The sequence below is a fragment of the Theropithecus gelada genome, chromosome 12 (genome assembly GCF_003255815.1).
Source record: "Theropithecus gelada isolate Dixy chromosome 12, Tgel_1.0, whole genome shotgun sequence".
NCBI classification, from domain to species: Eukaryota; Metazoa; Chordata; class Mammalia; order Primates; family Cercopithecidae; genus Theropithecus; species Theropithecus gelada.
The window spans coordinates 93019442-93046653 of record NC_037680.1 but is presented as its reverse complement, the minus strand read 5'-3'; the positions used below and the strand labels follow the sequence as shown (position 1 = coordinate 93046653).

At 45.1% G+C, this 27212-nt stretch overlaps 1 protein-coding gene across 2 annotated transcripts in view; it reads right to left on the bottom strand.

Moving 5' to 3' along the window:
* SMARCAL1 (SWI/SNF related, matrix associated, actin dependent regulator of chromatin, subfamily a like 1) overlaps positions 1–26284 on the bottom strand; it is a 65788-nt gene extending 39504 nt beyond the window's left edge. Inside the window, exons 1-9 of one of the 2 annotated variants that reach the window (XM_025404267.1) lie at positions 26055–26284; positions 24830–24866; positions 23276–24130; positions 22476–22526; positions 18261–18494; positions 15098–15148; positions 9997–10183; positions 5710–5860; positions 3087–3245 (exon numbers count right to left, since the gene is read on the bottom strand). In XM_025404267.1, the coding sequence (XP_025260052.1) occupies positions 3087–3245; positions 5710–5860; positions 9997–10183; positions 15098–15148; positions 18261–18494; positions 22476–22526; positions 23276–24071 (1629 nt within the window). In that variant the 5' untranslated portion in view covers positions 24072–24130; positions 24830–24866; positions 26055–26284. Of the gene's footprint in view, positions 1–3086; positions 3246–5709; positions 5861–9996; positions 10184–15097; positions 15149–18260; positions 18495–22475; positions 22527–23275; positions 24131–24829; positions 24867–25906; positions 25956–26054 lie in introns of those variants that run through there. The other variant, XM_025404268.1, reaches the window with a different exon arrangement.
* Positions 26285–27212: the final 928 nt, after the last annotated feature.

Sequence of the window (27212 nt, the reverse complement as noted above, 5' to 3'; positions counted from 1 at the left end):
TTTCTATCTATAAAGTGGGATTCATGATTCCCTGCTCCACCCACCTCAGAGGCTGCTCAAAGAAACCACTAGAAGGTGGTTTGCTGCTTTGTAAGAGGCACCTCGCACCTGTGGAGCACTAGACCAAGTGCCCCATAGTGGGCCCTGCACTGATGCAAAGCTCTGGGGTGTCCAGCCCCTGCTCTCAGGGGCTCAGGGTGCAGGAAGGATGCCAGACACACTGACAAGCGATCAGGCTATATTATTAGTACTGAGGTGAGTGTAAACAAAACGCTGGGGAAACTGAGAAATGGAAAGAAGATGATGTGATTCCCATCCTCAAGGAACTGCTATGTTTAGAACATGAAGTCTGATTAACCACTCTGCACTGGTGCATAAGAAAATACATATATATATGTTTATACATAGTTTGTTTTTCTTTATTCTTTTTTTTCTTTTTGTTGCATAAGCAAATATACAGTTGATCATATTTTCTAAAGCCAAATGAGTAACTAATACATGAGTATTTGAGTGGAAATTTTCTAGTTTGGTACAGTCAAATTCCTTGCTGTGTGACTGTAAACAACTACCTCTCTGTAGTGCCAGTTTTGCTATTTGTAAAATGGGTACCATAGTTCCTTATGTATTAGGTTCCTGTGAGTCTTAAATGAGCTAACACATGTAAAGTCCTTAGCACAGCCCTGCCACTCAGTAAGCACTCAATGCTATCAGCCTTCCTATAGCTGGGATACCACTGAGATCCCAACTCTGTCCTTAAAGATGATCTATAAGAAATTCCATTTCAGCTATCACGAGCAAATAGGGCCACAAAAGCACAATAGAGGGGAGTGTGAAATAACCCTCAAAATGTTAAGACAGTATCTTGTCCAGAAAGCTGGAGTGCTATAGTCATATGCCTTTCTGATGATGAGGCCTCATTACAGTCAAGAAAAAGGTATTTGTGGAGAAAAAACACAGAGAGTACAGAGGATATGGAAGAGAATGGGCCCTTTCAACCAACAGGCAAAAATGTGCCAGTACTGGAACAAATCACAAAGAATGGCTGGAAACCGAAGCCTCTTCTGAGAAGTGTGACACTTCAGAGCCATCACTCTGTTCTTTCCTACAACATTTCTCTGAAAGCAAGAGGACAGAGCTCTTACTTAACTGAAGAACAAACCAACAATGGTGGTAAGTGGCTTGCCAAAAAATCATACGGCAGGTTAAGTGATGGGCCAGAAAGAGAACATGAATTCTGAAGGCAGACGCAACCCAGCTTTAATCAATAACCTCCAACTTGCTAGCTTCGTGCCTTTGGGCAAATTTATGTACCCACTCTCATTGCCAGTTTCATCAGCTGTGAAATGGATAATTCACAAGGATAAAAGATAAAGCCTGTTCAGGGACCACTGGGAAAATAGATGATTATATGTCAGCAGCTAACACAAGGCAACAGTCAAGAATTGAAAGCATTATTCTTCCCACACACTCTAGAGCCATCCCCATCATCCTGGAAAACTTCTTATAATGTTTTCATTTCACATGTATGCTGACAGCTGACATCTTTTCTTTTTCTTTTTTCTTTTCTTTTTTTTTTTTTGAGATGGAGTCTCGCTCTGTTGCTAAGGCTGGAGTATAGTGGCCAGATCTCAGCTCACTGCAAGCTACGCCTCCCGGGTTTATGCCATTCTCCTGCCTCAGCCTCCCGAGTAGCTGGGACTACAGGCGCCCACCACCTTGCCCAGCTAGTTTTTTGTATTTTTTAGTAGAGATGGGGTTTCACCGTGTTAGCCAGGATGGTCTCGATCTCCTTACCTCATGATCCACCCGTCTTGGCCTCCCAAAGTGCTGGGATTACAAGCTTGAGCCACCGCGCCCAGCAATGCTGACATCTTTTCCAAGCCACACTTGAATTTGTGCCAAACCAGAAATGACTCCCCCAAAGACTCATTACCTCTATCATTTTGCAAAACTATCAATGCTCAAGTTTGCTTATGCTAAGAATACAGTGTGGTTCTCATGTCCAAAACATAATAATAGATCCCCTGAGGTCAGTAACGGTATCTTCTCCTTCCTTTCTCTAAGCTCCCACAGGGTCGGAGTTAGCTCAAGCAGTTACCTCCTCATGCCGGACTTTCTAACTAAGCTCCCACAATATTTGTGTGAGCTATGTAAATACACTGAGTACTGACAGAGATGGCTGGGTACCAAATCTGTCTAGAGATCCTTAGGAAGTATGTAAGGAGTTAAAAGTCGGAAAGCCTGTGTGTAATTGAAAGATACGTTGTCAAATCTGGAAGCGGGTCCAGTAAGACCTTCTTTAAAAAACAATTAGAGGCCAGGTGAGGTGGCTCACGCCTGTAATCCCAGTACCTTGGGAGGCCAAGGTGGGTGGATCACCTGAGGTCAGGAGTTCGAGACTAGCTTGGCCAACATGGTGAAATCCTGTCTGTACTAAAAATACAAAAATTAGCTGGGCGTGGTGGCGGGTGCCTAAAATCCCAGCCACTCGGGGAGCTGAGGCAGGAGAATTGCTTAAACCCGGGAGGCGGAGGTTGCAGTGAGCCGAGATCGTGACACTGCACTCCAGCCTGGGTGACAAGAGTAAAACTCTGTCTCCATAAAAAAAAAAAAAAAAAGCCCCCAAAAAACAATTAGAGTAAAAAGTGCTTTTGTGGGGTGGGGGTGTATCTTCACATTGGCTGGAAGAAAACTCAATTGTTTGAGTAAGATGGCACCAGATGTGGGCACACCCCCTTGCCGTCTAGGTTGTAGTCCCCAGAGCCCCAGGTGGCCTGGGGTCCACATCATGGCCTCCATCCATGACTCATGCTGGGAAAGAGATGAGCTAGAAATCCCCAGCAAAGACTAATTAAATCACAATTTCAAAAAAAGCTCACTACGAGATTCTAGTATGCAGCCAGAGTTGAGAATGGCTATTTGAAGGCAATGAATTTCCAGTTCCTCACAAAATAAAGACAGTGATTTCTATTCTTCTAGAAACTAAATGGGGCTCAAGGAGATTATAGACATGAAAGTTCTCAGAGCTTTTACAAAGAAAGTTTCCAGAGAGATGAAGTACTTAAAGACTTTGCCAAGTTTCTTACAATGATGACAACTTTAAAAGGGGTTTTTAGCTGTTTTTCCAACTTGCTAAGAAGGTCAAAGCTGACAATGTTGATCAGGCCAGCTGTCAGGCGGTCCTTCCCAGTCACCACGACGTTGATGCAGTCTGGGCTCAGAGACGGTAGCCAGCGAAGGAAGGCCTGTGGATGACAGGAGGGAATAAAGCTACAATGAACACCCAGCACAGCAGCTGTTGGTTGTGACAGCAGCAGTCTCATGGCCATGAACAGCCATCACCTCTACCTTCCTCTCACCCACCTGCACCCCTTCACTTGCCACTGACAGGACACTCCTTGTTTTGTTTTTTTTTTAAGAGTTGGGGGAGCTGGGCGTGGTCGCTCATGCCTGTAGTCCCAGCACTTGGGGAGGCCGAGGAGGGCGGATCACCTGAGATCAGGAGTTTGAGACCAGTCTGACCAACATGGAGAAACCCTGTCTCTACTAAAAGTACAAAATTAGCTGGGCATGGTGGTGCATGCCTGTAATCCCAGCTACTTGGGAGGCTGAGGCAGGAGAATCACTTGAACCTGGGAGGCGGAGGTTGTGGTGAGCCGAGATCGCACCATTGCACTCCAGCCTGGGCAACAAGAGCGAAAATTCGGGTCTCAAAAGAGTTGTGTTGGTCTCACTTTGTTGCCCAGGCTGGAGTACAGTGGCACCATCACAGCTTACTGCAGCCTCAAACTCCTAGGTTCAAGTGATCCTCCTGCCTCAGCCTCCCAAGTTGCTGGGACTACAGGTGCACACCACCATGATTGGCTAATTTCTTTCTTTCTTCTTTTTTTTAAAGAGATGGGTCTCAGTATGTTGCTCAGACTGGTCTTGAACTAGTGGCCTCAAGCGTCCTCCTGCCTCAGCTTCCCAAGTTGCTGTGACTACAGCCGTGAACCACCATGCCTGGCTATCTCCCTGCCTGTCAGCAGTCACTTCATGGTGTCTGGGTTTCATCTCTAAGATCTCTAACTAGATGGTAAGTTTCTGCAGGGAAAGAATATGACTCTTTTTAAAAGGAATTTTATGAAGGACTTAGCAGAGCCTGGTACACTGAAGGCAAATCATAAACGTTTATTGATGATGATGAAACTATTTATGTCAATATTCCTACAAATCCACCTTCTCTCTCTGGCAATCTGAGCATCTCTAGCCAAACCCACCCAGGCATCTGGGTGCTCACCTGCACCACCTGGGCTGACATTGTTCGATACAAGGAGGGCTGGCCTTTTCTCTAACCTCAGGCTGGTCACCATCTGGCTGACTCTTCCTAGAATTTCTGAGGGTGCCGTGGGAACCTAACACACACAAAATATGTACTGAAGATTACTTTCTACAGGCACTGGCAGAATTCATATCACAAGACTTGGGAGGCCAAGACAGAAGGATCACTGACCTCAAAAGTTCAAGACCAGCCTGGGCAACATAATGAGACTCTGTCTCATTAAAAAAAAAAAAAAAAATTAAAAATTAAAATTAAAAAAAAGAATTCAGATCACTGAGACAGAAAAAAAACGAGGTGCACATTTTTTAGTTTTTCTTTTTTTTGTTTTTTTTTTTTGCCATCTCTTCGGTCAGAACGTCTGGGCCTTGGGCTGACCGGCAGCAGGAGGAGCTGCCTCCTCTGCACGAGAGGCTCATGGAGGCCTCAGGAAGAAGCCCCAGGCTGACGTCAGTGGCATAAAGTTAGAAAAAGCTGTGGACGATAGACTAGGTCTTCCTTCTTCACTAAGTTTGTTCATGGACTTTTTATTCATTTCACAAAACCAACCACTGATTCCTGGATTTACAGTAGAAAAAGCTCAAGGGTGAGTGATACAGTGTTCTTGCCAGGCTCTGCATCCATAAAGTTACCGGGCAGACGGCGAACATCCCACTCACTCCCCGCTCGACAGAGTGCAAAATCCCTGAGTTGGGCAGTCAGGAGATGCCACAAGACCCGGCAGGGCTCCTCATTAACAGGAAGCACGGAGCTTAACCTCTGAGATTCCGTTTTCTCGTCTATAAATAGGGTTACTATCTATTGTACCTACCGCACAGGACTGTCACGGGATTGAGGAAAACATAGGAGGTAAAAATATTTTAAAAATTAAGTGTGGGCCGGGCACAGTGGCTCACGCCTATAATCCCAGCACTTTGGGAGGCCAAGACAGGTGGATCACTTGAACCCAGGAGTTCGGGAACCAGCCTGGGCAACATGGCAAAACCTCATCTTTACAAAAAGTACAAAAACTAGCCAGTCTCATAATCCAGTTTCAAAATAAATAAAAATTTAAAAAAACAATAAACGAGAAAAATAAAGAAAACTAAGTGTGGTACAGATGAAAAGTATTATAAGCAGGGCACAGAGGTCCCAGAAGTGCCTGCTGACAGATGAACACAAGTCTCTAAGCCGGTTTTTCCTCGGCTTTCTTCCCTCAAGGTGTAACCTGATTCTAATCCAGAAAACCCCCAGCCTGCCCTCAGGTGGCATCTCATCTCTCTTCCTGCCTTTGCCTTTACTTGAGACAGGATCCTTAAAGATCCCTAGGCCCTGTCCGCAAACCATTATTTTATGACTCTAACACTGAAGAAAACCTTCTCTGTGAAAACTGCAATTTGAAGAGCATTAACCTGCTCCCAAGTGAAGCGCACGGAGGATGGCACCACCACCAGGAGAGGCCACTCCTTCCGGTAAAACGCTGCGATGCAGATGGCTTGGATGGTCTTCCCCAGGCCCATGTCGTCAGCGAGCAGCAGGCGGCCTCCTTTGGCTATGGCAAAACTGAAGGCAGACAAGGTGAGGATGGCACGTTTCCCGGGGCACGAGTTCATCTGCCCTCACGTCCGGTGGGTCAGCACTGTCGGGTGAAGGCCACCGCACTGGCCAGCCCAGGCCCAGCCCACCACCAGACTTGCTCCCCAGAAGGGAAGGAGCATGGGCCAAATAGGGAGCAGAATAAAAAAGAGAGAGAGAGAGAGAAAGTCTAAAAAGGAAAAATGTGGAATGTGGTCGAAAGGTAGGGAGAAGATCTGGAAGATGATTAGGTCGTGGAGGCCAAGGAAGGAAGTTTCCAGGGAGGAGTCACCTCAGCCCACTGTAGGCAGGACCCAGGGGACGTATGTGGAGGAGGGTGATGGGAGTCCAGGACTAGCACTGAGGAGGGCATGCTTACTCACTCCAGAGTCTGCCTTGAAAGGAAGGAAAGGGTCAGGCGCGGTGGCTCATGCCTGTAATCCCAGCACTTTGAGAGGCCGAGGTGGGCGGATCACCTGAGGCCAGGAGTTTAACACCAGCCTGACCAACATGGTGAAACGCCATCTCTACAGGCACATGCCTGTAATCCCAGCTACTCGGGAGGCTGAGGGAGGAGAATCGCTTGAACCTGGGAGGCAGAGATTGCAGTGAGCCAAGATTGCACCATTGTACTCCAGCCTGGACAACAAAAGCGAAACTCCATCTCAAAAAAAAAAAAAAAAGAAAGAAAGGAAGGAAAGAAGGGCTGGTGGGTGAAAAGAAGGCTTTCTGAAGATCAGAGAGCATTCAGTATGCATAAAGGCAGAGAAAGGGGCTGGCAAAGACAGAAGATGCTGGTAACGAGAAGAGAGGTAGAGAAAAGGATCGGAGGAAGGGTGCTTGGCCAAAAGCGAGCACCGACCTCAGCATCGAGTTTTTCATTATGGCAGCCTCCAGGACCCTAAAGCCCGTAAGTGCAGCATCCCTTGCTAATAGTTTATGAATAAAGGTGTACTCCACTATTTCGGAGCCAGACTGGCTGGGGTTGGAGTCCCAATTCCATCACTCAGCAGCTGTATACCTTCATGCCCATGATTTAACCTCCCTATACCTCAGCCCCCTCAGCAGTAAGAAGGGAGTAATAACAGTACCTATCTCATGAAGCTGTGGGAGGGTTAATAAAGCTAATACTGAAAACAGTGCTTGGAAACATCATAAGCATTAAGGAAGTGCTTCTATCATAACTACTATTCCACAAAAAGAAAAAGAATCAAAACACAAACAGTAAAAATGACTTGCTCGTGTCGCATGATGAAACAGTGAAAAGCTAAAAGGATCCCAAGTGCCAGATGTCTGGTCCTCTGTGCCAAATACTAGTCTTTTTTCATCTAATCTCTGAAAAGGAGATCATTTGCTCAGAATCCTGATAATAAGCCGCTGGGATAGCTCTTTCTCTTTCCTTCTCACACAGTGAAAACAGAGAATGTCACCTCTTCTAATCAGCAGCTAGCAGGGCTGACAAGAAGTCTAGGCTACACTTGCCCTTTCTGAATTGCCTGGAAACACCATTTCCAAAGATGGAAAACTGGGCAGCAAATCCCCAGGCAGCCCGAGGCCAGTAGAGTGTGGAGACAACAGGCATCATGGCATGGCACCCTTCTGTTCTCCCTGCAGCCTGAGCGGGCCCCTGCCTGGGAGAGGAGGCAGCCCTTCCCAAAGCCCTGCTTTGGCGGCCTCACCCTCCACTGGGGAGGAACGGAGCCGAGCGGTGGGCTGCCTCACCTCTCCAGAACAGGCACAGCCTCCTCCCTGTACACCCACCTCTATGAAATCTTCTGGACCATTTCTGGGATCAACCCACAACACAGACAGATGGGGGGAGGGCAGGTGTGAAAAGATGTATTTTCTACCTCACTTTCTGATTTACAAAATTGGTGGCCAGCGAGGACAGGCAGTACCTAAGCAACGGAATCCATGGAGAGCCCCACGCCCTTTGAGCGTCTTTTGTTTCAGCCTCCTCATCTTTACCATCTATAATTTCCAGAAGTTTGGTCTATCCACATCCTTAGAGCAGAATGGACCCCCTGAATTTCACATTCTTTCTCTCCTTTTTCCCCTGCCTAGAGGGAGCCCAACTAAGGAACAAAGTGGCCAAAAAGTGACAACAAAGACAGAAAAAGCCTGGATAACAGAGGAACAATAACATAATTAAATGTCATCCTCCACAGGATAGTTGAATATAATAGAAAAAATTTTCTGGAGTCCTGTTTACAATTTATGTTTTTAAAATTTGAATTGTAGTATTTATATTATTACTATTTTTATGATTTATTGAATAGAGACATTGATTTTTTTATGTTATGTCTATAAGGCAACATGACTGTAACTACAAATATGCAAAATTAAACACATGCCAAAATTGAAAAAAAAAAAGAAATAGAAAAAAATGCCATACTCAGAAATTAATCAATCAGAAAACACAGATTTAAGCCCCAGTTCCACTTTTGGCAGCTGAATAACTTTAGGCAACTGACTGTCTTTCTGAGCCTCAACTCATTCACCTGCTGAAGAGGCCGACTTGGATATTAGAAGATGCTGACATTTCTAAGAGATTTTGCTTTATAAATTAAAGGGTGTTTTCAATTGTAGTTCTTGCATTAAAGACAACAAAACACGGAATTGACAGCCCTCCTCCTCCAATGCCAAGCCCCCACCTCTTCAGAGTATGAAAGTTAAAATCTGAGTTTATTTAGAAAATTCTGAAGAAAGATTACAAGTACTGTTAGCAGCTTTAGAGCCACAGAGGGAGAAACAGATCTGCCCTGGGGCGCCTCACACACAGAGCCTCTCTCATGGATAATGGGGTAACGGGTAAGACCAGCACCCACCACGTGGGCCCAAGGATGACTAACAGTGCCACGAAGAACTTGGATGCTGAAGCCAGGGGCTGCCCAGGGGGTGGGGCTGGGCAACCTCTACTGCAGCTTTAATAAAGAGCCCAGAGGAAGAAAGATGAAAGGGAAAAACCACCCTGAGCCCGGTTAAAACAAGGCCCAAAGGACATCTCACCAGCTGAAGGATTGGAATGGCAATGCCAGAGGACGTTTTGCAGAGTGTGCTATTTAAGAGAGATGGAAGGAAAGGAAGAAAAGAATTAGGGGGAAGGGCTGGGCCAGGTAATGTAATAAAGTGCATTGTGCCCAAACAGCACACCGAGACCCAAATCCTGCCAGAGACGGTAGCCAAGCTTTCACCAAAATACCACAATCAGGCTTCAAGCAGGCAGGCTGTCGCGGTGTGTCAGTGCCATTGATAATTTAGGTTCCTTCCCTTGCACAGGGCTCTATGTCCAACTACACGGTCTAATAACAGCTTCTTATTTCTAGACAGACTATCAAGACTTCCTCTTTCTTCTCCTTGAACTCCCATATTTTTAAGAGAAGTCTATTTCAAATCTGGCATTTTGCTTCTCCCAAGTAACTCTAGAAAAAAAGGAAAGATCAAGATGTAGGTTTACCTTTTTTCTTCCTCTAATAAGAGCACCTTGACTTTCTTTTGGAGAACTGCTACCTCCCACTTTCGATCCAAGTAATTTAGGTGGGCAGGTCTTACCCTCTGGTTCTAGGGATGGGCCTATCACCAAGTCTAATCAACAAGACCTCAAGCCTCCAAGGCCACGATGACTGGCTCCAACGTTGGTACCAGACTTAAGCCATTGCAGTGTTAGCCCAATTAGGAAAAAGGTGCTTCTGTGTGTTGCTAAGCTGAGAATGCAAGCTGGAAGCCCCTGGCTGCCCGAGCTGCCACACTTGAGGAGCACCTGCTTGGGAACAGAGCAAACAAACAGAAAGCAGATCTGAGAGAGGACAGCAGCCTGATGAGATCTTTAAAGATGCTGGATTTTCTCTTACAGGCACTGAGAAATCTCTTTCCTTAAGCTAGTTTGAATTGGGTTTCTGCATACCTGTAATTCCGAGTCTTGATTAACCCATGGAATTTGAAATCAATGGTTACAATAAGGCTTTGGTAACAGCACACCTGGCTGTTTAATGCCTACACTCTTCTAAATTTTCATCTATCCGTGGAAAATAAAAGTTCATAAAACAGGAAGCATCTGAATGTGGTCTGTGGTGAGTAATGAAATTCCAGCAAGAGAGGAAGAGAGAGGAAGCTCAAGAACCTACTTGACTCCAGCTCTCTGAAAGGGCATCAGATTAGACACGAGCTTGGGGTCCACTTCAGAAAGGTCTGCCTCTGGGACATCTGGCGTGAGACTGAGCGATGTCTTCTTGAGCTGAGAAGCAAACGCCAGGGTGAGAGTCGTGGGCAGAGGATCCAGCTGAACTTGTGGGAGGCAGCGCACCTTTGCAACTGGAAAGAAGAACAGAAGCATATGAGCTGGAGTGTTCATGCCCAAAAGATTTGGAGAAAGAGAAGCTTTGGGATATAAATATTTCCTTCCAGTGATGCTGGTCCTAGGTCCCTATCTAATGGGTGGAGAAATCTCTCCTAGTCAGGATCATTAACCCAAATGGGAAAAATAAATTACTTGGGATCTACATGGAAATGAAAGCAAATGAATTGCACTGACCTTGCTTTCTGAAAGAATGCAGTCTCACCTGATTTTAAACTTCAAAAACGAGGAAAAAAAAAAAAAAAAACCTTTATTCAACAGAGAAACAGAAAAAGAATAAACCAGAGAGATAAAAAAAACACATAATTCTTGAGAGAAGGAGGCTGAATTACAAATTAAAAATGCATAGAAAAAAATGACGGACCTAGAGACCTCTGGCAGTGGAATCACCGTTAAATCACTAACCACAGCCTGCTGTCCTGCAGGCTGTCACTTTCAGGATGTTCTTCCCTTTTATCATTTTCCTTTGAAAAATCTAATTAGAAGAGTAGTCATTATTTACAGATCGTCAATTGCTCTTTATCCTTTACCCTTTCAAGGGCACCCTGGGAGTGAGAGTGACCCACCAAGAGGCTAATTGTCCTCCGGTATCCAGTAAAGGAAACTACAAAGAGAAACTGGGTATTATTTTACTTCTATCCAATCTTATTTGGAATTCTAAGGCTGGTTCTCTAGTTCACATGGTCATGTGTGATCGTGTTTTCTTAATACCCTCACAACCGATTCCAAAAGTCTTTTGCCACAACCATCAATCGGTTACCACCGTAAATGCTGATGTGAACGTGCAGGGCTGAGCCATCTACTGCTACCTCCAACTGCTTTGTATTTCAATGTATTTAAGTCCATTTCTCTCCTCCACTAAATATAAGTACCAGTTATTTCTGGAAACAGTTTCCACGAAAAGAATCACCATGAGAGGAAATTAGGTAAGGTTGAAGGCTTTAATACAGAATAGACTGTCCATATTGATGCACAAATACATTTTATACCTCCAAATTAAATCTTAGCATGCTGATTTCTGCACACTTCAGGAGGCTGAGCACTCCATGTGCTTTCAGAAAAACCATTTTCATTTTAATTCTAGTGATCTTCAGAACTCAAATACCTGATGAAAGTTACGAAAGGGCTGATGAACTGGCTGATAGAAAATGCAGTGCTCTGTAGGCATTATGTTCCTTCAGCCATTTAAGAGGAATAAAACCAACATCTACTCTGTCTCCTACCAACTACTGTTTCCAAAATCCGATGCTGCTAGTTCAGCCATCTCGGTGTTTCTGAGAAAGCCACCATTCCCTGACAACAACTGTCTCTACTGTCCTTTCCCTGGTACTGGGAGATGACAGACGTGCTGTCTGGCTTCGTGAGTCATCTAGAAGTCATTTCTGTAAAATAGCTCTTTGGCAGAATGCTACTAGCCACATAGCAGAGATGCTAATGTTTTCAAATAGCAGCTGACAAGACAAGATTGTTGAGAACCCTTCTGGACTGACAGCAAGGGGAAAACAAAAGGCCTTATGCCAATTTCACTGGGGGCAAAAGGCCTGAGTCACTTAGAAAAGAGGGAGGAGGAAAGCTTAGATTCTCCTTACTAGAGAAAATAACTCCCACTGCTTCACCCATGAGCATGCACGTACGCAGGTCTTATTGTCATTTCTTCATTAGTTTCCTAGGCACACGTTCATTAGCTCAGGGTCAACCATCTAATTTCACTCATGAGGAAGGAGAGCATGGGGTGAGGAGAGAGGTGGGCATTCCCCAGGTTCACAGTACTGGCAAAGAAATTGGAACTAAATTGGAACTGGGCTCTATTCTCACCGCTTTCCCTCCCCAGCTTCTTAGTATAGCTAGCTTCTAAATTTTATAATGGGTCATGTTACAAAGGCAGATGGCAATTCTAGTCTTATTTCTGTCACTGACTTTACTGTGACCTTGCAATGCTCCCAGTAAGAAAAGCCACTGTTTCCTTTCTCTGGGCCCAACCTTCTCTCAGTCTACGAAATAGGAAGATCAGTCTTATCTTCCGTGAGACACTGTCGTGATGAGATAGCAGGTAAAAACTCTAAATCTAGAATCTTCACTCAGGATCCATGAAATCATTTTTATCAAGTGCAAAATCTTATTTGTGGCCATTATGTGCATTTCTTTTCTGGGTGAAGAATCCATTATTTTCATCAGGTATTTCAAGGAGTGTGTTGTCTGCAAAAGATTAGGAACCACTCTACAATGCTATGTGAGTCACAAGTCATGGTTTTTCAACACTACATTTATCTACCAATGCTGTAAGTGTCCTGCTTTTTGTTGTTCCGTAAAAGTCAAGACTTTATAGCTAACATATTTGTGTTTCCTGGTTGAAAGACAAAGGCGAGAAGGAAAGAACTCACTCCTATTTCTCATCAACAATTCAGCTTTTGCAGCCAGGCATGGTGGCTCAGGCCTGTAATCCCACCACTTTGGGAGGCCAAGGTGGGAGGATCACTTGAGGCCAGGAGTTCAAGACCAGCCTGGCCAACATGGCGAATCTCCATCTCTACTAAAAATACAAAAATTAGCCAAGCATGGGGATATGCACCTACAATTCCAGCTGATAACAGCAGGAGGCAGACAACTTCATAGGCAGACAGGGGTGGGTCCACAGTGAAACCCAACCTTCAAGTTGAAGACAGACTAAAACCTGAAAACCGGGCTGCCAGTTCTAGGTGGAGTCCACAACCCAGAGTGAGAACTTCCTTAGTGCCTTTTAGCCAACTGAATGGTGCTTTTTCCAGGCCTGCCCATGGACGAATCAGCAAACATGCCCCCATTCTGAGCCCATAAAAACCCTGGACTCAGCCACACGTTGGGATTACCCACTTTGGGTCCCCTTTCCACTGAAAGCTGTTCTGTTGATCAATAAAACCCTTCTCTGCCTTGCTCACTCTCCAGTTGTTCATGTAACCTCATTCTTCTTGGATGCAGGGCAAGAATCTGGGACCCGCTGAATGGCAGGTGAGAAAAGGGCTATAACACGTTCCTAGTCTGCTCGCCAAGCTGCAGGCAGTGATGTGCTCCTGTTTGCCAGACCACAGGAGTGAAGAGCGGCAACCTTTCTGGGGGCCCACACCTTGGGACTCCCTAAGCCAGAGCTGTAACATGCTGTAACACCCCCTTGGGGCTCCACGGGTGCTGGTATCTTTAAGTTTTTGGGCGCCAGCATATTCCCATCATCCAGATGCTGGTGCCCAAGGCAGAAGCAGCTTGTGGTATGCCTAGTCCAGCTGCAGCCTCACATGGAGCTAGTACCCGTGCCACAGTTTGGAGCTGCCCGCTCCGGTGCAGCAACTGGTGCACCTGGCTGTGTGCCATGGCCAGACCATACACTCACTCGCTCACACACCCTCCACTGCTCCATGCCTAGCTTGCCCTCAGTGAGTGTGGAATCTGGACTAGTAGCGTGAGCTGAGCGGGCAGAGCAAGCCCAGCGGCAAGCCCAGCTGGCAAAGTGGCACCAAAAGGATTCTGTGTAACAGCTACTTGGGAGGCTGAGGCACAACAATCGCTTGAGCCTGGGAGGCAGAGGTTGCAGTGAGTTGAAACTGTGCCACTGCACTCCAGCCTGGGTGACAGTGAGACGCTGTCTCAAAAAGAAAAAAAATTCAGCTTTTGCCAAATAATTCCCTCTAAATCACAAGTTCCAAATAGTAGCAGCCAGAGAGTCTCAAGATCAACACGAGCCATCCTTTCTGCTTCAGCCAGCACTTATTAAGTTATCATCTCATATTCAAACCTAATTGTGCAGTTCATAGCAAGTTTTGCTCAAGGAACCAAAGGCTCTTCCTTTATATTTAATTCCTATGTCAGGAGAGCAGATAGAGATTAAAGACCACCTCTTTTTTTTTACTAAAGGGACAATGGGACCCAAAATGTTTAATTATTTACCCAGTGTCACACAGTAAGTCACATAAGAAGGAGACAAAAGGAAGGAACCCAGTTTTTCCCTCACATTGAAGCCCTAGCCTGCCAGGCAAGATGGCCAATGACTCAGAGCTCCCAGGGTTGGTTCATGTCTGTCCTGGCCTGATTGGTACCCACAGATGACTCCTTCCTTGGTTTGGGAGGCCCAGTAGGCCGTCAGGATTGGGAGTAAAGTAGAGGAACATAAGCTATACTAGCTGCAAACCCAATGCAGAATTGTTACAGCCAGATAGATCAGGGACTAGTATTCTGGTACAGTCTGAGATATGACCATATTTCCTTTTTCCAGGCATATTAGAATTTATTGCCCTATCTAAGCAAAACACAGAGAAGAAAAATGATAAGCCCAAACTGGCTTCTTCTTCTTGCACTTATGCTGTCTGTACACATACCCCTTGCCTTGGTCAGTCTGTAAAGTGCTTGTTACAATGCAGAAGTCCCTGGCCTTGACTTCTGCCTCAGACAGAACTCTATTAGGAAGTCCATTCCTAGTGAGACTCTCCTATCTTTCTTGATCATCCCATCCAGTTTTAGAAGTACACTGAGAGCCTATTCTCAGAAGTAATCTATGGTCACTTCCACCTAAGCTAAGCAATCCTAGCTCACTTCTAATTCCTAAAGTCTATGTACCCATGCTTCTAGCACTTCCATGACAGCAGGAAGGTTTCCCAGGCCTGGGAAATTTCACTACTGCCACCTCACCCTTATGGCAAAAGAGGCCTGGCATTTGTCTGGGCTGTCATAAAGCCACCAACTCAGTGGATGTGGACAAGGCTGCATCCTCACCGTTACTTACCCTGTACTCAAGCATCCCACCAGAGCAAACGAAGGAGAAGATTCTTCGAAAATACATCAAATTTAAGGTGAATTATTAAAGCTTAACAAAGCATGATATAAAACAAGTAAGGAAGGCTTCTCACTTAGTTTACTGTGCTCTTCCAAGAGAAAGCTCCACTTCCTGGTCTTGGCATCTGCAATGACAAGAAATAAATAAGCAAATAAGACACCCTGTCCTCCTGCTACGTGATCACACTTACTCATTTATTACTTGGCTTCATAAACTTCCATTAAGCTTAAAGACAATGTGGCAGCTGGTCCTGTACCTAGCACTGTGGATAGAGAAGTTAGGAGAGTACTTTCCCTGGAGGCTTCCCCAATATACTGGGAGGAAAGAGAGGCAGAGATGCTGGCAACACTGGGTTGTAAGGGTTGTGACAAAAGGTGCCACAGGATACACAGCTGGGGAGGGTCTAGCAGGTCAGAAATGCCCTGAGTGACAGGGGTGATAACTGTAGCTCACACCTAAGCAGCATTCATGTTCAGCCCGGCACTGTGCCAACACTCAGTGGCACCATCTCATCTACCCTCCCAAGTGGGCTGTTGTTAACTCCATTTTACACATGGGAAAGAAGCTGCATGTGGTCAGAGTGGTCAAACTGCCGAAGTTTCCATTTCAGCTCTGCCTCTTGCTAGCTATGTCACCTTGGGCAATTCACTGTAACACCTCTCCCTCAGTTTCCATATCTGAAAAATAAAGATACCACAGCCCCTACCTCACTGCTTACTGTGAGGATTATGTGAAATTAAAGTAAAATGCTTATAAAAGTATGACTGGAAAACAATGAGCACCCTAAAAATCCAGTTATTATGAATTATTGTTAGTGTGATTATTATATCATCTGCTAATTAGCATAGTGTAGTATAAATTACACACATTATCAACTAAAAAGGTGAGCATCTTTCTACCCAATGGTGGCTCATTATTTAAATAGAGGAATTTCTCTACTAATCTATCTTTTGAAAAATCAAGGACGCTTGGTCTCGGTAAATGCTATCTGGGCAGCGAAAGTTCATTCTTCACTGTATGGTTCCTTCAAAAGCAAGGTGGTCAGACAGAGGCATCTTGGACACAGTGAGTCAGTTTCAGGAAAAAGCAAGGTCGTCCAGGTACAACCTGATGGAAGGAACAAAGCAGACAGACTAATCTTAAATGCAGAACTAGAAGAGGAAGGCCCTTCCTGACAACTTGATTCTCACAGTGGCACAGCAGCAATCAGGAAACGTTGTGAACAACAGCTGAGGCAAAGGAACCAATCATGGTTTTTGGACATCCGGGTGTGAGCAGTATCAGTATCAATACTTTCATGGTACCCACTCCCAGAATGCAGACCATGTCAGGAGTGTGATCTCACAGGCCGGTGACAGACACACATCACTGTATTTGCCTTTTTTATCTTTTATTGAGATTGTAGCCCAGGCTGGAGTGCAGTGGTACGATCTTGGTTCACTGCAACCTCTGCATCCCAGACTCAAGCGATTCTCCCGCCTCAGCCTCCCAAGTAGCTGGGATTACAGACTGGAACCACCATGCCTGGCTAGTTTTTGTATTTTTAGTAGGCAGGGTTTCACCATGTTGGCCAGGCTGGTCTCAAACTCCTGTGACCTCAGGTGATCTACCCACCTCGGCCTCCCAAACTGCTGGGATTACAGGCCATTGCACCCGGCCTGTATTTGCCTTTTACGGGCCACCCCAAGCAGAAGCCAAACATCCAAGGGGGCAGGAAAGGCAAAGGATCTACGCTGTTGTGGAGCAGCTCATTTCACGACCTGTCTGGGCCTTGCACAACTCCCCTATACCCCGCTCACCAGCCTGCCCTCATCAGTCCAAACTCCATCCATCTAAGGATGATGACGTAGCAACCAGCATGAGCCTCCCCCGGAAGGAACCAAAATCCTGATGAAAACTCTTGTTGAGCAAGCAATTCTAGAGGCTTCTTCCAGGACGATGCTTGAATGTGAGGTCTCAAAGGCATGAGGTTTTAAGTATTTAAGTTCTACCTGATTAAGAACAAGATTAAACCAATTCAAGAATGGGAAAACACCGATCCATAAAAACTACATCGTTTTTAAAAAACAATGTGGCCCAAGCTAAGAATGACACCCAGGAGTCCAGAATCTATAGCTGCTTCTCCTCTATTCTGATGGGGCAGCTTTTGAAGAACCTCACAAAAAGATAAAGCAAAACAACCAGGCGTGGTGGCTCACGCCTGTGATTAATCCCAGCACTTTGGGAGGCCAAGGCGGGCGGAGAAGTTCGAGATCAGCCTGGCCAACATGATGAAACTCCGCCTCTACTAAAAATACAAAAATTAGCCCAGTGTGGTGGCAGGTGCCTGTAGTCCCTGCTACTCAGGAGGCTGAGGCAGGAAAATCACTTGAACCCAGGAGGCAGAGGTTGCAATGAGCCAAGATTGTGCCACTGCACTCCAGCCTGGGCAACCGAGTGAAACTCTGTCTCAAAAATAAATAAAATACAGCAAAACTATTCTGCCTTGGCCAGTAGATTTCAAGACTGGCTTATAATTAGGCTCATCTGAAGATTAAAAAAAAAAATGAAACAAACAAACAAAACAGCAATGTCCAAGCCCCACCTCAGACAAAATAAATCAACTTATCTGGATAAGAACTAGGCATCGGTGTTTCTGAAGTGGCCCCGTGATGCTGACGGGCAGGCCGAGAGGAGAACTATCAGCATTTTCAAACTATGGCACCATCACCAGCAGCAGCACCAGCTCAGAGAACTTGTGAGAAATGCAAATTTTTGGCTCCATGCTCAAGTTCCAGAATCAGAAACTCTGGTAGTGGGGCCCAGCGATCTGCGTTTTAACAACCCCTGCAGGCGGTTCCCTGCATGCTCAAGTTTGAAAACCACGAAGTTTGCATATGGAAAAGCATTTATTTTTATGGTAACCACCTGTTTTTTTGCTCTGCAAAGGCCAAAATAAAAACAGATGGGTTTTAAATGGCTGAAGCAGGAATTTACCTGCTTCCACCAAGAAGGCATTGACCAGGGGGAAATTATGGGGTCTTCTCTTTGGAAGGCCTTAATGACAAAACAGCCGCCACTGTATGTTTACCATCTGGAATAATTAACGTGTCATCTTTCTATAGGAAGAGGAGCAGAACGGGAAGGCTTTCCCAAGAAAGTAAATTTTGAATATTCAAGGTAGAGAAAAACACCCTATGTTGAGATCACAGACCATACTACACATTCGGGGAATCAGACAAAGACCAATTACTTGCCGTATCTTCTGGAATCCATCTGTTTAAAAAGTGCAATCAGGTCCTGTGAATATCCGATGTCTGCCTCAAAGTAGGCCCTGGATATGAGCATGCATCGCCCTTTGACAAAGGAAAGCGATGGAGCTGATGGAAGGCCAGCCTGTCCCTCACTGCTGGTGGAGGGTGACTCGCTGCTGCCATAGGCCCATTCCAGAGGCTGCAGGTTGACCGTGGGGAGGCTCTGGGCTGCTTTCACTGCCAAAGAAGAAGAATCGAACAGAAGTGATAAAGCAGAGGGCTATGATGTGGCTTTGAAACACAGGCAAGGGAAGAGGGAGAAAGTGGGGAAGGCACATGGTCAAGAGGCACTAGGTTTGGCAGGACGGCAAGAAAAGGCACTGTTAGATTAGGAAGGCTTGAAAGTGTTTTCTAGTTGGGGCTTTGGGAATTTCAATATTTGTTGAATGTAACTTTCCATCTCCTTAAGTTTTTCTTTTTTTTTTTTTTTTTTGAGACAGGGTCTTGCTCTGTCACCCAGGCTGGAGTGCAGTGCCATGATCAGGGCTTACTGCAGCCTCAACCTCCCTGGCTCAAACCATCCTCCACCTCAGACTCCCCAGTAGCTGGGACCACAGGCGTGCACCACCACATGGGGTTAACTTTCGTACTTTTTGTCGAGACAGGGCTTCGCTATGTTGCCCAGGCTGGTATCAAACCCCTAAGCTCAAGCCATCTACCCGCCTGAGCCTTCCGAAGTGCTGGTATTACAGGCGTGAGGCACCGTACCTGGCCTCCCTACATTTTTCAAATCAAAAAATTTAAAATTCAGAAATTAACAAGGGGAAGAGGAAGCTTACCAGGATGAATAAACTTATTAGATAATTTCTGGCACTGTGTTAGAGAAGCCACTGAGGTCAGCACACCACAAATCACCCAGTTAAGCCCACTCCTAGGTCGCTACTCTGTCTACTGCTCAGAGAAGAAAGGAGTGAGGACCAGGATCACCAGGTCACAAACACACAATTCTAAACATTATTTCATCTACTACAGATGCATTTTTATAATTAACAAATTCAACTGTATAACACTAAGCTGTCTACAGACACACACTGAAGTGAAAGGCAAAAACCCTGAGTAAAGAAATATAAAAAGAGCTTATGCTTTGAAAAAGTACTAAGACCACAAAAGAAGAGGATAGAGATGTAGCCAATTCAAAACAGGAGGAAGAAGACTTACAAACATTTGAAGAAATGTTCACTTTCACAAATAATCAGAAAAATAAGAGACTTTTTTACTTATCAAACTTGTCAAAATTACTTATCAAAATTGATGAGAAACAATTAGACAACCATATTGCTAGTTGGGAATAAAACCTTCTGGAAAACAATTTGGCAATTATAGCAAGAGCTCTAAGAATAATGATTCAACTTCTGGGAATCTATCCCAACTACCAATTGAAAATACAGACCAAAACTTAGGTACGAAGGTGTTCCTCTCCAGCTTTAAAACTGGAAAAACAGGCAGGAAATTAAAATCAAGCAGGAAAAAAAAAACACACACAATTTAAGCAATGTACGACACATTCATAAGACAGAATGTTATATAGCTATTAAAATTTATTTTGTACTAAAAATTTTGGAAAAGACAAAAGTAATTCAACAACACGAAACCATTTTGTGAAGGCCAAAATGGCCCATTATGATAATGGACACATTTTCATCACTTAGAATTAACCGTTAACATTCAGTAAAATAAATATGCTTTATGCTGGAGCATTAAATTAAAAGGGCAAAATAAAAAGTATATGCATATATAAAACTTGATATTTTAATGCATAGAAAAAAGGCTGGAGGATATGAAACCAAAATGTTAATAATGGTTAGTTGAGTGGGGAGATTACAGGGGATAGTTTTTCTTCTTCACAGTCAAAATATGTTCTACAGTGAGTATGTGGTAGGGTTAATGAAGCAAAATCCAGAGATACACCTAAAGCAAAATGACAGAAAGACTGATACAGAGACAATTTTATATGTTATACTGATAAAAAGCCAATCACGACACACGATCATGAACCTATCTGAAACTTAGAAATACAAGGAGAAATTCACAAATCCATAATTATGGCAAGAAATTTCAAGCAGGCAAAAGGCCAAGTGTGTAACACATTGGTAAAGATATAGAGGAGTCAAACAATCAGAAAAATTCATCTAAAAGCTATATGGAAATTTTTTTTTTCTCTTCTGTAAGCTTCATTGAGAAGTATATAGGCAGAATTTTGTACTCAATAAACATGGTTTTCAAAACATGTGAGCATTACACAAAGCAATGGTAGTCAGGCACAGTGGCTCACACCTATAATCCCAGCACTTTTGGAGGCTGAGGCAGGTGGATCACCTGAGGTCAGGGGTTCAAGAGCAGCCTGGCCAACATGGAGGAAGCCCCATCTCTACTAAAAATACAAAAAATAGCCAGGTGTGGTGGTATATGCCTGAAATCCCAGCTACTCAAGAGGCTGAGGCAGGAGAATCACTTGAACCCAGAAGGCAGAAGTTGCAGGGAGTCAAGACTGCGCCACTGCACTCCAGCCTGGGTGACAGAGTGAGACTCTGTCTCAAAAGAAAAAAAAAAGTAATGATATCAGACAAAAAACCTAAATGAATCTGCAAAAGCAGGAGTCATCTAAGCCACCAGGCACCGTGATCACAACAAGCGTAAAAGACAAAACAAACAACCGCAATAGGGAAACCACTGGTTTAAAATCACCAGCAAGGAGAATACCAGGCGTCAAAATCTGCAATCTTTATCCAGAGCCTTGGGTCTCCCCCTTCCAACACCAAACAAATGGATTAAAAAATGAGCCCTCTCTAGACGGAGCTAGCAGCAAGCAGTGTTACAGATTGAACTGTGTCCCTCCGAAATTCATGTTAAACACATAGCACAGGACCTCAGAATGTGATTGTATATGGAGACAGGGCCTTTAAAGATTAATAAGGTAAATGAGGTCACCAAGGTGGGCAACAGTCCAATGAATGGTGTTCTTCTAAGAAAAGGGAGAGACGCTAGGGATTTGCACACACAAAGGAAAATCCACACAAGGACACAGAGAGGAGGCAGCCGCCGCAGGGCATGGAGAGAGGCCTCTGAAGAAACCAACCCTACCAATCTTAGGCTTCCAGCCTCCAGGACTGTGAAAAAACAAACTTCTACTGTTTAAGCCACCCAGTCAGTGGTACTTTGTCACGGCAGCCCTCGCAAACGAACACGCTAGCAGCTACCAAAGAGATATCGCCTAATGTACACATTTCAAGAGGCCAAGGAGAAAACCAGGAAATTCTACAGGGAGCTGTCCCATCACTGGCCCAAACCACCCTCCCCACAAACTGTACTGGTGCCTCCAGATCATCCTACCTCATGCCCCAAATCTGCAAATCGGCCTAAGCATACATCCTTATCTTTTCCCTTCTTAAGCTGGGGGGAGGAAGAGAGGGTGTAGAAATGGCAGGTCGGGGAGAAGAGTAGAATAAATGGAAGATGAAAACACACATGGCTGACGCTTTAACACACGTGTGCAGGCTCCATGCGCCAGGATCAAGTGACAAAAACTTCAGTGTATGATAGTTTTCTCAGAAGACAGAGGGACGTAACCAGGTACTGACTATGACCAGACACTGCATTAGAACTTGCCTGGCCAATGCCCCTTCCTTGCATTTTTGAGTAGTTCGCTGCACAGAGAGTACTCTGAGGATCTGTGCTGTTTGCTGAACTGTTACCTTCCTGGGAGCAGGGGCTGGCAGGCTGCCTGAGCTGCCTGTCACTGCTGGGGCCAGCATAGTCTGGTGGGAACATGTAGTCTGAAGTCACACTGTCTGGGTTTGAATCCCAGTTGTACAACTTATTGGCTATGTGACCCTGTGTTACTGACTCATCCTCCCTGGGCCTCAGTTTTGCCATCTTTAAAAGTTATTATAAGGAATAAAAGTTAGCTTAAGAGACTTAGAATTGCCTAATGCATAGCAAGCATCATTTACTGCTAGCTTTTGTTAATATTACCAATGGCCTTCACCCACAGAGCTGCTTCATTAGGCTAGACATAGTGGGAAGGAGTGTGGGGTGGTGCCCTGAAAGCTTTCACCACCTGTAAAGCCATGCATACCATAAGCTAGACTACATGTGATACTCTAAAGATTTTCAGCGCCAGGGTCGCCCTCCATGAGGGACAGCCATGTGCCTACTTACTCAGGGCACTATAGTCATTCATGCTGAAGTTCCACGTCTTGGTGTCAGGATCTGAAACAAAACAGAGAGCTGATGACTGTGGTTACAATTTGTACTTGGGCACTCAACACAAGCTTGTCTTCTAAATGAATCAATGAATGCACGCCAAGTTCAAAACAGCTGACCAGCAAGCCTCCACTGATCTATAAAAATCTCTGTAGAGGACAAACAGTAAATATAGATAATTCTTTTATTCCATGTAGTGGAATCCAACTCAGGCCCTGGGAAGTTATGAACTTCACCTAAGTGGACTGAGGGCAGAGTTAGGACTAGAATCCAAGTTCTCCAGGTCATAGTGTGGTCAGGAAAAGCAGTATGAGGAGCAATGGCTCCGGGCTGTAATTGAGCTGGTCACATCCTGACGCTGCCTTTCCAGACCAATGAAACTGGGCCTGTCACTTACTCTTGCTGAGCCAGTTCCATCGCCTTAAAAACTGAAATTACATCTACTTATTTCAAAAAAACTGCTGTTCAGCTTAAGTGCTACAATGCATATAAAGCACCTGGCAGAGGAAGCGTCTTCTCAGTAACATTCAACCATTCTCCAGATGGCCATGTGACAACCATCAAGTTTGGCAGCTGTTTGAGGGAATGACTATTATGAAGGGAAACACAAGCTAAAATTGAAAAATTTTTAACAACTGGATGGACAGAATGTGCCAATGCACTCTCTTAATATTTATGAGAAACTGTTAGATTAAAAGAGACTCCAAAAATAAGAAAAAAAAAAACACCAAACACCTGAAGAACAAAGACATTACCATATCTCTTGCTGGGCAGGCTCTTAAACACTGCAATGAGTTCCGCATTGTACCCAATTAACACCTGGAAACGATCGCCGTTCCTTATGCACTTTCCCTTCTGAGAGATCACTCCTTTTTCGACTGAGGACCCTGACTTCTGTTGGAGTCTTCCTTCTGTCCCTGAGCTCGAATGGATATAAGAAATGTTCTGCCCCGAGGTGGAGGCTTTTGCTGTCTCGGCCTCTAACTTAGCATCCCTGGGAGGCTGTCCAGAGGAACGAGCTGGTGTCTCTTGGGAATTCTTTGCTTTGGCCAAAGGCTCATGAGTTGGGTGAGCAAAGGGTGTGAACCTGATCTCAGGTGAAGCCTCGGCATGACCTTGACCTAACTCATAACTCAAGAGCTGCTGTTTAGGGACCTCTGGAGGACTTTGTGCCAAGGGAGGAGAGATTCCAGCGAGAGCCATTTGACTTCGTGGGCTGTGGCCTGGGCAGGCAGCAGGCATTTCTTCTGGCTTTTTCCATATTCCCTTTGCTTGAAAACTGTGGGAATCATGAGGTCTTTGGTCAGCATTAGATGAGCTACTGAGATTCTGTTGCTTGAAAATTACACCATGGCTCACTGGCTTACAAGACTCCCTTGGGAAATTTTGGGATGGGCCTTGCTTGGCCTGGGATAGGTTGCCAGCAATGGAGGTGCCCGAGCTAGTCCTCTGATGCTGTTCTGCCAATAACTTCTCGGCTCTACGGGCCAGAGCCTTTTGTCGATTCTCTTCAATCTTTTTCCTCTGCTCCTCTGTAAGAGGCAAGGACATTTTCACAGAGAAATGCTTATGCAGGAATGTCAATCTTTAATTGGAAAAATTGGCAAAAGCTGTGGAAGAAAGTAAGCAGAATTAAATGAACATTACATGTATTAATTGCCATGCTCCAACCATGATTTTAACAAGCTTTTGTCCGGGAAAATGCATAATGCGCACAACTAAAGGATATATTAAAGTTTCTTTTATAATTGCACACACACTGAAATAGTAGGTAGCATATGATAAAATAAAGATCCTGATCAAAAAGCAAAAAGCAGGCCAGGTATGGTGGCTCATGCCTGTAATCCCAGCACTTTGGGAAGCTGAGGCAGGCAGATCACTTGAGATCAGGAGTTTGAGACCAGCCTGGCCAACATGGTGAAACCCTGTCTCTACTAAAAATACAAAATTAGCCAGGCGTGGTGGTGCATGCCTGTAATCCCAGCTACTTGGGAAGCTGAGGCAGGAGAATTGCTTGATCCTGGGAGGCAGAGGTTGCAGTGAGCCAAGATCATGACACCGCACTCCAGCCTGGATGACAAGAGCAAAATTCTCAAAAAAAAAAAAAAAAAAGCAAAAAGCAAATCCAAAGCTAAAAAGGCATTTCAGAGGCAATATTTCTTTCCTTCCCATGGCTCAGCCCAGGTGAGTTATCAGAACCTAACAAAGTTATGCAGTGCAACTTAAATCCATCAGGATAATGAGAAAGGTCACATTTTTAACCAGAAAGCGTAATAGATTAGACTGAAATAGACCAACCAACCACATACCATGGCGTGACACTTGCTAAAATAGACTCTTTCCAACCTAGAAGAAGGAAAAAAAGCATTAGCCTCCCATAGACTGCACAATAAATTCTCCCCTCACATTCACCCCTGTTTATCATTCCTGGCACATCAGTCAGTCTGCCTGTGGCTCAGTGCAAGCCACAGCAGCTGGCCTTAGTACCTGATTTCCAAAACACAACACATGGGACAACTGACTAACTCTCCTGGGAAAATAAGGGGCAGAAAAAAAATTATGTGTTTACTGTGCAAATTAAGATGCTACGTAAAGATGTAAACAAAAAAAGAATAAAATTAATCTGTAATCTTACCAGCCATCAATAACCAGAGTTGAAATTAATAATTTAGAGTATATAGTTCGGATTTTTTTTTCATCCATAACCATATGGCACATACTTAGGAGACATAATTTATTATAAAGTAGTAACATTGTAAACATTCCATATTGCATCATGATTATTTTTTTCCGTGAATTTACCCGGAATATTTATTTTCCTATGAGCTGAGACATTTTTACAGTATTTTAGAAGCAGGGGGCAGGACACCAATTTGTCTGGCTTGGTTCAGACTAAATAGCCTAATGTAATGCTGTGTAATGGTTAGAATGACGATGTAGGGGTACTCCAGTAGCACTGCTTAGGCCTCTGGGCAGCTATAGGGTTCAAAGGCTTCCTTCCCTGCTGGGGCTCCCTTTGGCCAGAACCCAACCCCTCTCCCCACTCCCCCACCACGAAGTATCTATCCCCAGAGAACTTCCACCTTCTTCAACCATTAGCAGTTAGGAAGGGGTGAAGAGGTTAGGGAAAGGTTTTGGAGGTGCACAGCAGAAGCCCTCAGTCTCGCTGGGTAACACACTACTGCCTAAGTTTCCAACCAGGGATCTCCTGCACCTCCAAACTCCCCAAATCCCAGGCCTGGTGAGCTGTCTCCATTAACCAGGGAGATGAGGCCATAAGACCCACTGATCAGCCCCAAACCATAAATCCATCCCGCCACATGGGCGCCCCTCTTCCTCGCTAGGCAGGGACCTCTACCTCCCCGGCATTTCGGGGCGCGCCTCACCCGGCCTCAAGGTAAGCGGGCGCCACGCCCCACTCCCACCCCTACGATCTCCACTTGGATTCACCCTTCCCTGGCCCACTTCCTCCTCCAGGCTGGCATTGGTCTCGTCCGCCTCCGCCGCCTTCCTGCCAGTCTACCACTTTCTCACCCAGGGAGGCCCAGAACGCGAGCCGCATTAGCCCCCGGCCCTGACCCCAGGCGCGACTCCAGAGCCTCCCGAGAGGGGCCAGTCTTCCGAGTGGACGGTTAGGCCCTGGGTATTCAAGCGCTGCGAGTTCACCCGCCTTATTGTAGCGGCCAGGTCTGAAGGGCTCGGCTACCGCTGAACTACACTTCCCAGCAGGCAACGCGGCCTCAGTTTCGCGTCCAAAAGTAAGACGAGAACGCGAGCGGGGCTGCAGGGTCTTCTGGGACTTGTAGTTCGGGACGGGAGCCTGGCGAGAAACGGGAGCTGCAACGTCACGGGCGGCGAGAAAGTGGTGCACCCTGGAAGTTGTAGTTCTCCAGAGGTTTAGCCAAACGCCAGGTCCTGAAAGCCTGGGACATTGAGGTTCCCAAATCCGGAGTCTCGTGTCTCCAGAGGGCATCCCAGACAGCCATACTAACTTGGCAGCTCTTAATAAAAAGTATCTCCCCGGGGCATCCATTCCTGGTGTTGCTACACTTGCAATTTAAGCCCTACCCGCTGCGCCCGCCTGCCATCGTCGTCATCATTGCAGTCATCAGTCACTGCGTTTAGCATAAATATGAGTCACCTCATTTAACCGCACAACACCCTATGGAACACATTCTTGTCCCCATTTTACAGAGGGGGAAATTGAGACAGCTAGTTGATAATATTTCTCAAGGCTTTATTAAGCTAGCTTGTGATTCTGATTCCATAGTCTCTCCTCTTGAGAGAAGATGAGTCATGAGACTTGAGTCATTTTACCCCATCCTGAGCACCAACATCCTGAGCTATCCTGAGCACCATTGGTGATAAATATAATATTTCTTTATCATCAGTGTGCATATCAATGTTGCTATTGTTCTATTTTCAAACATGGCTTATTTAAAAACAAACATGTCTACTAAAGGATTTGGAAAAAAATGGACAAGACATGCTAAGAAAAAGGAAGCACAGCAATGTGTGTAGTTTGATTCTTTTTGTTTGTTTGTTTTTTTAATCCTCACCTATACATGTATGTAAACTCATAAAGGTCTGGGAAGGAAACTTGAAAACTCACCAAACTGTCCAGGAGCAGAGTGGCATGGAATACAGTTTTCAGCTTTTTAATCTCTATTTTTCAGAATGATTTGAATTTTC